Source organism: Taudactylus pleione, unplaced genomic scaffold (assembly GCF_031769625.1).
Source record: "Taudactylus pleione unplaced genomic scaffold, aTauple2 ptg000788l, whole genome shotgun sequence".
NCBI classification, from domain to species: Eukaryota; Metazoa; Chordata; class Amphibia; order Anura; family Myobatrachidae; genus Taudactylus; species Taudactylus pleione.
Window position 1 is genome coordinate 6655706 of NW_028285190.1, and position 16639 is coordinate 6672344.

At 43.3% G+C, this 16639-nt stretch overlaps 1 protein-coding gene across 3 annotated transcripts in view; it reads right to left on the reverse strand.

Moving 5' to 3' along the window:
• The window catches only part of OSBPL3 (oxysterol binding protein like 3), a 204927-nt gene that overhangs the window by 26195 nt on the left and 162093 nt on the right, over positions 1-16639 (reverse strand). For 2 of the 3 annotated variants that reach the window (XM_088457858.1, XM_088457857.1), the window contains 5 exons: positions 16141-16242; positions 9904-10038; positions 5876-5969; positions 3235-3479; positions 2002-2139 (listed from right to left, as the gene is read on the reverse strand). In XM_088457858.1, the coding sequence (XP_088313984.1) occupies positions 2002-2139; positions 3235-3479; positions 5876-5969; positions 9904-10038; positions 16141-16242 (714 nt within the window). The remainder of the gene's footprint in view (positions 1-2001; positions 2140-3234; positions 3480-5875; positions 5970-9903; positions 10039-16140; positions 16243-16639) is intronic. The other variant, XM_088457859.1, reaches the window with a different exon arrangement.

The window sequence follows — 16639 nt, forward strand, 5'->3', positions numbered from 1 at the left end:
GTGGATTCCTGAGGATGCTCAGCTCAGAGCTGTAATCACCGGGGCCCCCTCCCAAGAGCATGACGTCATGCTCTTGGGAGGGGAGGGGGGGATGGCCGGCACTGGGCGCAGAATAGCCCTGTTAGGGCCATGGCAAGCTGCAACAATTGCAAGTGTAGCTTTTCTTCCATTTTTCAAATGTGTATTCAGTGTCTGTTTAGTACACTAGCAGCATAAAGGGAATCCATATGTAAAAAATCTGTTAAATATTTATAGAACTCCTGCCTCCATCCTTCTCTCTTGGTTGCCATTACTGTGTCTGATAGTTGCTCTCATGGGCGTAGTTCAGGGAGTGTCACCGAGGCTTAGAGGGCACTGAACCCAGCTCATATAGTTGTCTGCCAAGTTCTCAAAATTGGCTGCTAAGAAATTGCATCTGGCCCATTGCCCGGGCATGAAAAGGGGAGATCTCAGTCTCCCTCTCAGTAAAGCTCCACACTGATATGATCCATCTCCCAAACTCTGGTTTCAGGCTCACAGATAAGCCCATCACTGTCATAGGTTTCTTCTTGCTTAAAGTCTTTGTGAAGCCAGGGGGTGTGTGTGGGGGGGTGGGGTGGGGGTGGAATTGAGCTCTGAGATTAGAACTCGGAGGAAGGCACAGTTGAAGATCTATACTCTAAGTGGAATATCCTGTATTATGAAATATGCCCGTCGGATAGCAGCTGGTAGATCACTGCCCCCTGTGTGGCATAACGTGAACTGGCAGCTCTACAATGTGGCACATTGTGAACTGAGGGAAACACGGGATGCGTTCGGCATCCCGGCGGTCGGAATGCCGATACTTACATTACCGGCGCCGGTCAGAATCCCAGCGCCGGCATCCCGAACGCCAGGTTGCCAAAGGTAAGTAGCGGAGTTGGGGTGAGGGTTAAGTTTTGGGGTTAGGTACGAAGGGGAGACAGTTAGGTTTAAGATGCGGGGAGGGGGAGGTTAGGGTTAGGCACTAAAGAGGGAGGGTTAGGGTAGGGAGAGGGTTAGCATACCGACCAATGAGTGTCAGTATGTTAACCCTGTCGGGATCCCGGCATTGGGATTCTGCTGGTATTTCATACCCAACCCGGGAAATAGAATGTGGCATAACATGAACTGGGGGCACTATGTGGTATACGGCACTTCTATGCAGCATAAAATGAAGTAAGGCATTATTACTGTATGGTGCATAAAATTAACTAGGACAATATTATGGGGTATAAAATTAACAACTACTGTGGAAAGAGGCGTCTCTTTAGGAGCATTGGGAAGGGGCCCCTTCAGTGTGTTGCAATGGGAACGAAAAAGTTCTGGTGACACACAATGGTTACTCTCATATTTATACATGATGCTGTGCTGTTTATATAGATATAAACATGAATGGATCAATATTGTTTTGCTCTATACTTATTTTGTTTCTATCGCTATGCGTTTATGTATACTGTGTTTATATTCTGTACCCCAATATGATGCTATGCTCACGATATACGCTTATATTGACATCTAATTGATGTTCTTTTATTATTTTGTTATATGCTTTTTCTTGTTTTAGTTGTTTTCATTAGAAAATTTCAATAAAAATACGTGATTAAAAATATTTATATTTGCAGAACTCAATATTTTTAGATACACCTAGAGCAGAGATGGGGAACCTCAGGCCCGGGGGTCGTATAAGGCCCCCGGAATAATTTGGTCTGAGATTTTTTTCTGCTAGCTTCATCTGGATAGCATGGTGCCTAGAATGGCACACTGCAGCCAGAATCTATGCAGCAGTGCCGGTGAAGCGTCCTTAGGAAGCTTCAGACGGTCACACAGCTGTCCTTACAATCACTGGCGATTATGGCCCCTTCCCAGTGGGACATCACACGGAGGGGGCGTGGCCTGCACCAGGCCCGTGAATAATGTTATATACTTCAAAATGGCCCTTGGCAGAAAAAAGGTTCCCCACCCCTGACCTAGAGGGACAAAAATAAATAAATAGTACTGTACCTGCTCTGCAATAAACTTGTAACCTTTATCTTCATTAAAGTATTCATAGGTTTCTCCCAGCACAGGGTTAAACGGCTTGCTACCAGCCCTATAGAAACTAGGTGCATATGTAGATACAGCAAACGTGGCAATGTAAACCTAGGATATAATAGACACATAATATAATGAATGAGAATATATGATTGAAAATATAAAATAAAACCTTGGAACAGTGTAACCGTATATTAAGCAACATAAAATCTGTACAGAGATTGATCGGACCAAGAAATCGAATGTGATTGCTCCAGCATTGTGCGAGCAGAGTTAAATGCGTATTATAATACGTATATACACATCACTCTGGCCGGTCGCTGTTATCCGTAAACGGCCGCCAGCATCGCCTCTGCTCACTTGCACCAGCCCTATGCCGGGTGCAGTATTTCCATTGGAGAACTGGTGTAATTACGCATACACACAATTCCATCGACACTCCATTGCTTTGCCAACATGAGAACATCTTGGTAAAAGCCCGGTCATGCCGCATTAGGGGCTGATTCTCAGTCACACGCCAGTCACAATACACACAAATCTCGCTGAACTCAGTTGCTGCACATACACCAAAGAAAGAAAATGAACTTCTGTACATGCTCCGGATCATTGCCCGTGGATGAAGACAGCTAGTGCGTATGGGTTGATCAGACAATGGATCACAAATCTCCATTAAGAGGACATTTCTGGGCAGTAACTGGGAGGTGGCCATACAAGGCATGGAACTCTTGTCTTATAGGAGAGTCGTGGGCATGTAAGCAGACTTCCTTGCTCGATCGCTGTATGCGGACACATATGGGACATCTGTTCCAGCCCGATCCTTTGTACCCAGCATAGGGCTGGTGTAAATCCAGATACTAATGATATCGGCTCCGACTGTGGACGTAAGAGCAATGGACGTTGATAAGCTTCCACATGCAGTCAAACAGATTTTTAGTATACAAAGACAGCTTCACACATTAGCATAAACTAGTAAGGTAGCTGCCAGATCTGTATGGGAAAGTGGCCGCAGATGTGTCGCAAAATTAAGCGCTTAGCTGATAAGGGAGGTGCATTCGGTTTGTGTATAATTCTGCAATAACTACGCTTGGTTCTGGCGTATGCTCACACCGAACACACGTAATATACCCTCCACAAACAGATTTGCATTTATCTCGCCATCGGCACACCACTGTGAGAAAAGAAAAGCTGAGGGGTATTTCATACCATTCTTTCAAATGGGTCCTGAGTTTGAGCTGCTTTGTCCAACAGTTCACTGTATTCAAGTTCCTCACACAGCCGCTGCAGGGTGTTGAGGGGCTCATTCAGCTGTACCGGCATGGAGACCTTGGAGAGATCCTTACCGATGTTATTCCTAAGAATGTTCCACAGACTGATGTTACTTGTGTTTGGGCACGGAGCAGGAAGACACGTTCGGTGCTTGGGACATCCATCCACTACAGATGCTCCATCTACAGCAAGAGAACGTTATACCAAAAAGGATTTACAATCTTCAATACATTTCTATTAAATGGTTTCTCCAGCCCACTCGCAAAAACCATCCTCCCTCACCTGTTACAAGGATCCCAGATTCATACTTACATAACTGCCAATTTGTTAGAACAACCCATAATAGACCTTAACGCCAATAGAAAGAGGGTGGGATAACTTGTGCTAACACTATGGGAGAGATGTTTTAAACTTTCTAAAGAGGTCAAGTGGAGAAGTTGCCCATAACCACCAATCAGCTTCTAGCGATCACTTATCAAGTACATTCTATAAATGATACACTGTATATAGAAGCTGATAGGTTGAAATGAGCAACTTCTCTACCTGACCTCTCTATAAGGTTTGATACATCTCACAGTGTTAACACAAGTCATCCATCCTGTTAAATAATCTCCTTATGTTGAAGGAAGCTGGGATCATAGGTGCATGGAGAAATATGGACACTATAATCAGTGTATTATATCAGCAGATACAATCCATATAAATATCAATATAAGGGTTTTTGCAAAGACACCAATGAAGGCTTTTCACGCCCTGGTATACTGAATTTTCTAGCACCATGAAAACAAACCTATATCCTGTGCTATCACAACAGAAGTGGTCTTTGGAAAATCACTGCCAATGACCAGCATTGCTCTAGTGAACCAGCCAGGGGGCAAAAAGCGCAAGATGAGAGCATCGGCATGAGGTGTCACACAGCCTAAACAGTAGGTTACACTAAGGCTGGTTGGTCAAGCTGGTGAGAAGACCTCCGCATCCGGTTGTGCACCGTGCACTCTGACATTGCAGGTACATTCTCCAATGAGTAGCATCACATGTAAGCAGTGTAAGGGCCACTTACGGCAAATGACATGAAGATCTACATGTTTTTTGATGGCTGGAGACTTGCCGTTAAAGCCGCTATCATTCAAATCTTACAGAAACTAAAATTCTATAATTAATCTAAACCAGGGTTCACATTTATACGTTATAGCGCGTAATCTATGCGGATAAGGCAGTGAGGGACCCTACTGCGCAAATTTAGAAAGGTCGCGCAGGATGTACTCGTTCCGGGCCAATAGGTACGTCAGCGTACTGTAACAGCATTGCACTGGCCTCTATCAGTGCGTGAGATGGGACTTCTCAGGGAGTGAGCCCCAAATGTGCTCCGGTAGCATGAAGATACATGATCACGTGAGCAGAGCAGGAAGTTGTCTGATGTGGAGAAGAGCCGAGGTGGCATTATTCCCGGTGAGGAAGATTCTCCCCCCAGCGTGCAGCAACTTCTCTGGCCGCTATTGAGTTGTGACTTATGTTAACAAACGAGATCAGTGCCCATCATGCTGGAGTCTGTGCCAAGTGATTAGGTAAAGATCTGCTGCTCCTGACCACCATGGTCTGCAGGAGGGGTGTGGTATGTCAGATAAACATTTATCATGTTGATGTGCATCAGGTCGACATGAGAATGTGTACATGGGTGAAATGTGCCCATGCTAATCATGTTGACATTCATTATGTCTATACAGATGACATGTCAACATGATATAATGTCGACCTAACGTCCTTGGTGGCCCAGGGGTCACTTACCTGGTGGTGGCGGTTGCAGCGGCTCCAGTGTCGTCTTCTGGGTCCCGACTGCTGCAGTCCCAGAGCAGACGTGTGACAAATGGCGGTTCTGGTAAGTATTATTCCCCTATGCCTAATGCCTAGCCCAAACCCTGCCCCTAGTGCACTAATGAATATAGAAGTTATTCATTTCACTTGTGGTTGTCCTCGTCTCTCTTGTGGAGGTACGGCTATTTGCCTTTATTTGCAGTAATATGGTTTGTTGAGGGTTGGTGACTCTCTAAATGCCAGCTGCATAGAATAGATTATATTATATAGCAAATGTAATAGCGCTTGGTTACGTATAGACCATGAACTAGACTGCATCTACGGTGACTCCAATAACTTGGTGATGTAATACGATGCCCATTTTATTTTCATTAAGAAGGTACATAGATAAATAGCCAGTTCCCGATTCTTCCTCATGGTGCCAGTTTGTTTCTAAGGTAACAGGCGAGTCACTACCTGAATTCCAGATCAAAATATAGCATTCAGTGTACGGCTCACGTGTGAGATGTATCAAGCCTTGGAGTGAGAGAAAGTGGAGTAGATGCCCAAAGCAACAAATCAGCTTCTAACGGTTATTTATCTAGCACAGTCTTAAAATGACAGTAAGAAGACGATTGGTTGCTTACGCCACTTTAGCTTTCTCCAATGATACTTCTCCAATGATACATCTCCCCCAACAGCCATATAGACTTCAGCTAGACTTCATCGATAAAGTTGTGAACAAATGCATCATCAAGTATTAAAAACAAAGAATGGCACACAGTACCTAGTGATTGTCTTTCATGATCAATGTCATTGCTTAGATTATCTTCCGATATGTTATCACTGACATCACTGACATACGAGTCATCATCCGATACCTAGAACACAGACAGAGCACATGTGTATAAATGACCATAGCAACGCTAGATAACCATAAATAAAGATAAGATGGAAACAAAGTATGGAATGATCTCCCTGAAGGGACTTCTGAAATAATATTGATCCTCCATAATGATACACTTACTGGCCCCCAGATATGCAAAATCGGGACGATATAAGGTACGTCCCCATTCCAGCCAAGCCCTGTCGTCCCCAAGCATTTTCAGGAGTGGTCCTGTTCACTTTAATGTAAGGGTCACCACTTTTGAGGTCTGCTAATCTGGACTGTTGGGAAGTATGTATTAAATTAATAAGGCGATCTATATGTATTTTCAGGAAGCAATTATTAATATGGATTCAATTGTTTTTTTTTGAAACAGGTATTTTTATTAAATTTCTTTAAACTATAGATAAAATACCAAAACAAAAGACAAATTTCAAATTCAATAATACATACAGGCATTACTGTATGTCATAACTGAATAATAAAACTGACATATCAATAGATAGTCATATTCTAGCAGAAAACTCAACTTTTAATTTGCAAAACAAATATACCCCCCAAAATGATTAACGGTCAGGAAGGGCATAACATGAGTCTTGCCACAAGGACCAGACTTAATCAAATTTGCCTGGTCAATTTCACTTCTGATACATGTATCGTTCATGAGAGATTGTCAGGTTAACCAGAGCCGATATGCAGTCAGGAAGCAGACAGTCGAAATGCCGACTGCCGGCTTCCCGACTTTCAAATCCTGGCAGGGGTCTAATGATAGGCGTCAAAATCCCGACACCGATCATTATCCCTACGCCGGGAGCCCGACGCCCGGCATACCGAATGAAGGTAAGCTGGGCATGGACAGCCGCGGGGGGAAGAGGGTTAGGTTAGGCACCCCCTGGGGGAGGTTAGGGTTAGGCACCCCCCGGGAGACTTCGGTTTAGGCTGCGGGGACAGGTTGGGTTAGGTTTAGGCACTTACGGGGAGGGTTAGGGTTGGGGGGAGGGTTAGTTGTACATAACTTTTGTAGATGTCGGGATCTTCACTCCTGCTGGGCATTCGGCATACCGATCCCCCAGAGCCACCCAGGATGAAAAGGTATGAGGATCAGAGGCCATCCACATGCGGGCAATACACACCCGAGCTAATGTTGGAAGGTTAACAACGTATAATCGAAGAGGGTTTAGAAAGGGACTCATCCAAATCCAGACCGAATACACAGATACGTGGGTTCAATAAAGGAGCATGGACACCCATGTTCCGCATGCAATCAACCAAAACAGGGCGACTCGGGGACAAGACCAAAGAAGATGCCAGAAATCAGCAGAAGGAGCATTATACTTAGGGCAGGAATCCACAGTAGAGGCACCGAACCTAACAAGCTTAAGCGGAGTCCAATAGACCCTGTGCAATATATATAATTGTATCTGCTGAAATCTGGCATAAGCCGTGGCATCACGAGGACAACCTACAAGAACCTTCCAGTCACCATCAGGCAAAGCTCCCAGATTGTGATTCCAGTGAGTTCTAACATTAATCAATCCCTCTGCACTACTAGGGGATAAAAGTGAAGAATAGGCCATGGAGACAGATCTTCTAGAAGCCAAAGAACGAACAAGCAGACGAACTGGAGACCTCAGAAAACTCAGGAACCGCTTCCCTTCCACTGTGCACAGAGAGCATGCCGAGCTGAAGGTATTTATAAAAGAAATGGACTGGGAGACCATAATTAGAGGACAAATATGCAAATGAGTAAAGAACCCCATCCTCATATAACGGACCAATAGCAGCCACCCCATACGACCGCAAAGCTGAGCCACACTTCAGCCCCCATAGTTCTGAAAAAGTTACGTTACCCCAGAGCGGAAAACAGGAATCAATCACAGCTTCCCCAAAAAATGTTTCCCCAGCAAGCCACGTTTTTCTGGCCTTTTGTAATAGAGGTGGACAACGAGAGAGCGGGGTATGGAATTGGTATGACATACCGTCGGCCGCATGGCCGGCAGTTCGATTCCCGTCAGCGGCAGCCCGACAGGAGCAGAGTCCGAAGCAGCGGAAGCCCGACAGCGCTGGAAATCCCGATCGTGGATAGGTAAGTATCCACTAACCTAACCCCCCTAACCCTCCTTAGGGATGCCTAACCCTAACTTCCCCCCAAGTGCCTAACCCTAACCACCCCCTTCCCCGCTGCCTAAACCTAAGTCCCCCGGGGGGGGGGTGCCTAACCCTAAGTCCCCCCCGGGGGTGCCTAACCCTAACCCTCCCCCCCCCGCGGGTGTCCGCTCGCGGCGCCCGGCATCACTACGATCGTGATGCCGGGCACCGGTCTCCCGGCGTCAGGGAAATGCGGGCGTCTACATCTAGACGCCCGGCATTTCACCCTTGCCGGGATAAGACAGTCGGGAAGCCGGCTGCCGGTATTTAGGCAGTCGGCTTCCCGATTGCCTCCCCGGGGTATAAGCCAACAAAAACTGCAAAGGAGTACATTTTAATCCCTCTTTTTTAAAGGAGAGCCAAGGAAAGATCCCCTTGGCCTAATGGAGTAACCCATTCCCTCAACTGGGTCAGTTGGGCAGCGATGTAAGAGAGATGCAGATCAGGCATCTCTATTATCAATCCTCAATCTTTTGTTTTTATTTATTTTATTTAACAAACATTTATATATATTCTATTTTTCTCATTCTGACTATTACGGCAGCATTTTTGAGAGGGGGGCAGTGATCGTAGGGGCCCCAGAGCATTGCTTTGTCCAGGGCCTACAATGCTGTTATGACGGCCCTGTGATAAACTCGAAATAGGAGATATTTTTAAACCAGTCTGCTATGCTATGTCAGCATAACTTTTGAGAGAAAACTCAACATATTGTTCCAAACTGAATTGCTACCTGAAAAAAAATGAATCTATATACATACAGTATGTGTCCACATACACTATTGTTGCAGTCGTGCCAAACAGCTCTTCTCGGAGAGCCAGGTCCTGTGCAACTCGGCTTGCACCGAGCATCATTTTTGCAAAGTGTTGCATATCAAATTAACCAGTGCAGCACCCGATTATGACTAAGACACGTTTTCGGGCGAAAAAGGTGCTCAGCGCAAACCCAGTCACTCAGGACCTGGCGGCTCACTCACGCTAGGCGTCTCGTGCCACATGGCGTATTAAGGCTAAGTGTATGAGGACACACCTGTACTTGACAATCTAATGGGCTAAGAACCACATCATTACACCTCCTGTTCTGCACATTTCAGTAGGGTGTGGGAGGGTGACTTAGTCATCCAGGAGTCTCCCCCAAAACATAGGAGTCATCTGGACATTTCTGTGAAAGTAGCCAAATACGTATTGCACCCATTTTAAAACACATTTTCAGTGTACATATATGGGGATAGAATATGAGTCTCCAGGGAATAAAGTAGTTATGGGTTATGGCTACAGAAAATTATGAGTAATTCCAGAAGTACTTATTTTCTTGCTGAAAATATCTACATTTGGTAGTTTACATCAAGTTAGTGAGACAGTAATAATTAAAGAGCAACGTCAGGGCATAGAAATTATTATAAGTATACTTCCCAACCATAATTTTTTTGTCCAGTGTTCATGCAGTTGGGAGGTATTCCACAGCCACATGCAGGGGAGGCAGAAGCCTTCTCTACATGGGGCACAAAGTTCTTCTGGTAAATATGCAGATGAGAAGGGAGCAGCCACGACCACTATGAGGTACCCATGCCCACAGTGTGCAGCAGCCACATTTCTTGAATCGGAAGCCTCCCAATGTTTGGTAGGTATATGCAAGGGATCAAAAAAGGATACCAAGCCAGTCTTAAAAAATGAAAAGACACACCCCGGAAAGTAAAAGATGCAAATCAAAATACCAGTACCCAATCTGGAGAATCAGCCTTGCTAAGGGTATGTATGGGGAAATGTAGAAATCAGTCACAAACCTCATTCTCAGACGAACTTGACGACAGCAAAACTTCCTGAGCATCATAGAACTCTGTGATGGAATCTGTGATAGACAGTCGGCTTTCATTGGACATCTGATGAACCAGGGGCTTGTTCCCCTCACAAGGACTCTCCTAATAACCAGAAAATCCAAAACAATGATTATTTTGCTACATGTATAATTCTTGTCAATAATTGTCAGCAGACTAAATGCAAACTTGAGATGAGACATTTCATCCCCGTTGAAAGGATATTTTGTGAACTTTCTCAAAACTTTGCTTAGACCAACTAACCAGCAGGTATAAACTCCATTGAACTCCAATGTAGATTATTAAAACCCTGGTAATGCTGACCAGGCGCAGATATAAGGAGGCCAATTCACCAACCTCCAAACAGCAGCTATGTGTATGTGGATTAACTAGTGGTAAAATAATTTCCTAGATGATTCTGAGAGCATATATGGATATTCTGGCAAATATCAAGGTGGGTGAGGTCTTAACACAATCCTTCGAATCTTGTATAATACAAATTTGCTAAATAATACTTTACTAATCTATAAAATCAGAATACAACCAACAATCCAAGCACCCAAACAATGTCCAGTTGAGACTCTTCAAATTAGGGTTTCCAATGAACACTAGTAGACCCGAAAAGGATTACATGGCCAAATGATTCAACAACGCTGGAAACTGCAGACATGGGTGAATACTCAAGGCCACCAATGTACAGAATCCTAATTTATATGGTAAAATTATAAAAAAATATATTACTAGCCAGCATTTGCATTAATAGCTACAAAGAACTTTTCAATCACAATCCCTATGTGATTTATCCTTAATACTGGTACTTCCTGAATGCTGGTTTAAAGAGAGTAAAGGCTAAGGTGCTTTGCGGTTTTTTTACATAAATAAAAAAATGACACCTTCAATTTTAAAAATAAAAGAGGTAAATTATATAAATCCATCATAACTCTGCAGGTTATTTTATGGTTAAGAAGAGTTATATATTTTTTTTAGTCAAGTATTATGGCTTGATCATCGCTTCTCGCCTAAGGTGCCCTTGCTTCTGGCTAGTAGGGTGCCTGGGACGGCATCCTGCTGCAAGGAATCACTGCTGCAGCGCCACAGGCGCGTCCATTAGATGCTCCTGGCAGGCACCCAGCAACCTGTGCAGCTGATTAGAGTCTCCTCAGGATGCTTCAACCAGCGTTGCACTTACCAGTGCTGCCAGCCCCACCCCCTTCACATGACATCAGCGCTAAGGGGGCGGGCCGGCAAAGGGTGCTCATAAGCCCTGTTATGGCTCTGCTGAGGGGCATGTAGTCTTCTGACACAGCAACAAGAAATCCCAAGACCTTTGCTCACACAAAAATGGTTGAGAAGCAGGGAAAACTTTAGGTTCATTTGAGCAATTACTTAATAACATGTTTGTTTTATAAGCTGCGTTTTGCCAACACAATCTACAGCCATGACCAAAAGTTTTGAGAATGACACAATTATTGGTTTTCACAAAGTCTGCTGCTTCAGTTTTTATGATGGCAATTTGCATATATTACATAATGTCATGAAGAGTGATCAGAAGAATTGCAATTAATTGCAAAGTCCCTCTTTGCCATTACAATGAACGTAGGGCCCGATTCAGACCCGCTCGCTCGGCTGCGTTCGCTCGTAGCTGTCGATGGCTCGCAATGTTCATATGCTTTGAATTGCGTGTGCGCGAACTAGTCCATGCGATCGGGAAGTGTTCACTCGCTGCGCATAGCCAGCCCGTTAGACTGAGTGACAGGACAAGCCGTTTGTGGGTGGTAACGGGTTGGTTGATGGAAACGGTGGAGTGGTGGTGCGAACGCAGGAGTGTCTGAGCGTCTTAACGCCGTTTCAGAGGCGAGCATAATTATTACGGAGGGTCATAGTACACGTCACTTTGTTGAATTTCACATTGAAGCACTTGCAGTGCTTGCGTTAGGGTATGGTCAACCACAAGTGCTGCGATCGCTTCCAATGGTACTCGATGCTACAGATGGTTGCATACACTTCATGGAGATGACATGCATAAGTGGGCATCTTAAGACAGACTAGTGGGCGTCTAAACACACCCTGCGATCACACGCCAAGACATAGTTGGCGTGCTAATGCGTTTCGGTACGATCGCGGGATTTGCATACTTTGGCTGTGTGCGAATGCATCTAGCGAGCGGGTCTGAATCGGGCCCTTGCTCCCACAAACATTTTCACTACATTTCAGCCCTGCCACAAAAGCACCAGTTGAGATCATGTCTGTAATTCTCTCATTAACACAGGAGAGTGTTGACGAGGACAAGGCTGGAGATCACTCTGTCATGCTGATTGAGTTAGAACAGCAGGCTAGAAGCTTTAAAAGGAGGGTGGAGCTTGAAATCATTGTTCTTCCTCTGTTAACCATGGTTAACTGCAAGGAAACACGTGCAGTCATCATTGCTTTGCACAAAAAAGGCTTCACATGCAAAGATATTGCTGCTAGTAAGATTGCACCCAAATCAACCATTTATCAGATCATCAAGAACCTCAAGGACAGAGGTTCAATAATTGTGAGGAAGGCTTCAGGGCGCCCAAGAATGTCCAGCAAGCTCCAAGACCGTCTCTTAAAGTTGATTCAGCTGCGGGACCGGGGAACCACCAGTGCAGATTTTGCTCAGGAATGGCAGCAGGCAGGTGTGAGTGTATATTCATGCACAGTGAGGTGAAGACTTTTAGAGGATGGCCTGGTGTCAAGAAGGGCAACAAAGAAGCCACTTCTCTCCAGCAAAAACATCAGGGAAAGACTGATATTCTGCAAAAGGTACAGGGATTGGACTGCTGAGGACTGGGGTCTTGAAAAAGAAGGGTCAAAACTGCAAATATTGATACTTTGCATAAACTTAATGTAGTTGTCAATAAAAGCCTTTGACACTTATGAAATGCTTGTAATTTTACTTCAATATACCATAGTAACATCTGACAAAAAGGTCTAAAAACACTGAAGCAGCAAACTTTGTGAAAACCAATACTTGTGTCATTCTCAAAACTTTTGGCCATGGCTGTACAGTAATGGTATAGCACATCACTGCATGAGACTACTGTTTGACCAATTTAAATTTTTATAACACTTTTCATGCATTTATTGATTTATGAAACAAAGCACAGAGCTATTAAACGTGCCCTAATGCTTTTATTCTTCGTCATGAAAACAAGGCTGCTCTTACAGGACTCTAATCTCCTGAACGCCTCTCTTAGATGGGTACTGACTTGTGAATAATTGAATAAGAGTGATATGGCTGCCTCTGAGCACATTACAGACAACACCCTTATCTGCCGCTTCCACAAGGCCAGTCCCAGACACAGCTCTTTACAGTCATACAGAGCCAATATTTAATTTCAAAATAAATTACAGATGTGGGCTAGAGCTTTGAGTGGAAAATGCTTATTGGATGTAATTTATAGAAAATGGCCAATTAACAGTCAAATACTAATTTGTTCTCAGTCACAAGTACTGTTTTGTACAGGTAGAAATACACACACTTGTCACCTTTATAAAATGGTTTACAACAGAGATGAACAACCTGATTGCTAGGACCATTTGGTGGGTCTCATCATTTCCTTCTGTATCACCCAGAATGTCATATATGCAACACATTATTAGGAATCGCCTCTTTTGAGGTCCCACGACAAGTGGTTGCTATGGGTTACAGCACCTGTGATTCACTGTTATCTGTGGAAAAGATTGGCATCAAATGATTTTCTTAAGAGGAATTACGAAACTTTGGCTCAACTTCTAACTTACTATTTAAGGAATAGAAGACACCGAAGTGACTCCACACATTTCCAAGCTTATTGTACTCTTCAGTTTCAGGAACTAAATCACTACAGTTATTTTCTTTAATGCTGGAAAGGTTGAGGCCTTATTACCGAGGTGATTGGCCTCAGGTCATTAAAAGAGTTTCTGCTTAAAAGAATACAATGTGGCAAGCCAGGAGCTGGCAAATATCACAGCTATGCACTGACCACAATACTCTTGCTATGTCAACAGTTTCTATATTCCATATGGATAGTTGCAGTGTATCGTGTAAGAAATACAGTTCTATTCCAGTGCTGCTGAAAGGTTTCTCCGCTGTTAAAGCATTAGGCTGCCCACCCATGTATTCTGCGGACTCACTGCTCCAAGCCCAGCAGTTGGAAGAATTTTCGGTGAGAAGTTGAGATGAGCAGTTTGTTTTTCGTGAAAACCGAACACACTCGAACTTCGTGGTTCCGAGTTGAACAGAGTCCTGGCTCGGATTACTTTGGGGTTCCGAGTAGAACTGAATCCCGACTCTGGTCTTCTCCCCAAGTTGGGAACTCTGATCTAAAAACCGGATCTCGCGTATTTATTTTGGATTGCATGCAAGCCCCTCCCTACTGGTTGGTGCTGTGAGGTGGCCAGAATTGACTGGAAATAAGTGTTATTGATGCTAATAATACTTTAGGAACAAAAACAGGTCCAAGTTACATGATTTTTAAAGTTTTTATAAATTATTAAAGAAATTCAAAACAAACCAAAACACTTGAGGGTGGTTTTGCCAAAACATGACGCTGATTTAGAAGCAAAAACACATTCCCTGTGTTTTCCAACCCTGTTCTCATACACACAGTATACAGATTGTACTGAAAGCATAGTGATAATACGTATTGACAGGTAGTATGGATAGGCTGAATAAGTATTGTATAATACAGGTGCCCACATACATCATAACAATACAAAAAAATGAATTATGAAAGTAAAAGAGGAAGTCTATAATAATGCCAATGATGAATTTGCTATGAAGATTATTTCAGTTATTCACTTACATTATAGCCTAGCACAGATATGTGCTACATTCATCAATTCCAGATAATATGGCTCAATTAGAAGAAGGTATTTTTTTGATTTAGCATCTGTAGTATACAGTATATTGCTGAGAGCTGTAAAACTTCCCTTTTATATGTACGTGATCCTTGTTGTAGAAACCTCTTTTTATCCAGTAAAATTCCATTGCTGTCTCTGGTCTGTAAGAATCTCTTTTTATATAAGCAATATGATAAAATGTACCTCTCTAGGGGGTAAATTTACTAAAATGAGATTTTTTAGAAGTGAGTTTTAAAAGTGATGTTGCCCCTAGCAACCAATCAGATTCTACTTAACATTTAACTAGCACCTTCTAGAAGATAATAGCTAGAATCTGATTGATTGCTATGGGCAACATCACTTCTAAAAACTCTCACTTTAGTAAATTTACCCCTAGGCGTTCCACAGCAATTCACTTATGTTGTAAGAGGTCATGGGATACTCCCTTCCCTTTAATCAGAAGTAGGGAAAAGAAAAACATCCCACCACTTACATTTAAAGACAATGAGTTGTAGAGATGATTCAAATAAAGAAGCACCAGGGACAATGGTATGTAATTTTCTTTCAACTCGCTGTGTCACAATTGTGCAATCTCCAAATCATGTCTTATGCAGACTGTAACGGCAGCAATATGGCAGATGACTTTGGGCAACTGGCCGGTTATCTCTGCACGTATTGCCCCAAAACAACCGTGATGCCTTATAATAATCCCACTGAGATCAATAGAATCTTTAGCAGAATGTTGGTAAATAGTAGTTAAAATTATTATTTATATGACAGCACAAGTTTTACGTACTGTACAAATGGGACGGAACATACAGCAACGTTGCAAAAATACAAAGATGACATTGCAAGACTGTTGCCGAAATGCATATAGATCTAATTACAGCAGGCAATTAGTGACCACAGAAGGAGAGTGGGCTCCGCTCGCAAGCCGTATCCCCCATGTATGGCCAGCTTTAGTTGACCGAAACAGCTTTCTAAATGTATGTAGTTCCCTTACGCTGCTTCGTCAATCAAGGGCGATGAAAGGCTGAGAATAACACTGCATAGCTTTATACACAACACAGCTGGAATGGAAGACGTGCTGGACAGATAGGTATAGAAACTTCAGTCATGGGAAGGATAGGTGTTAATATAGTAACAACACAGATTGTAGCACAAACATACTGTAAACACCACACTACATCTTTTCACCAACAAAGAACAAATTTATGAAGGAAGAAAAGGGAAATTGTAATTGCAGTTATTACACGTGCATGACACATACATATGTACACTTTTTCTGAGGGAAGGAATGGATTCTGGGGGGAGGGGTTTTTTGGTAGTAATTTCCTAAACAAGGAGATCTACACCCACCTTCTCAGGACTGCACTTTGAACTAGTGGCTGAATCACGGATCAAAGAATCAGCGTGAATTCTGTGCAAGCGTTCTTTGAGATCAGCGTTTTGTTTTACAGCCTGGAATATTTTAAGAAAAATACAAATAGCAATAATAAAATAGAAAAAACATCAGCAAACGGTTGGGGAATCTCAGGGAGTGTGCATAAGTTTGGAGGTCACCATTTTGGGTCACTTAGCTTTACAGATCAAGGGGTCTATTTACTAAGCAGTGTTATGAGACAGAGAAAAGTGTTAAGTCTGTGATAAGGTGCCAGCCAATCAGCTCCCAACTGTCATTTTTCAAACACAGCCTGTGATATGACAGTTGGGAGCTGATTGGCTGGCACCTTATCACTTTCTTATTACTTTTCACTCTGTCTCATAACACTGCTTAGTAAACAGACCCCCAAGTCATTTAAGTCAGATATTTGAAAGACACCAGTTCTAGACTTTTTATGTTACATAGCCGACCACA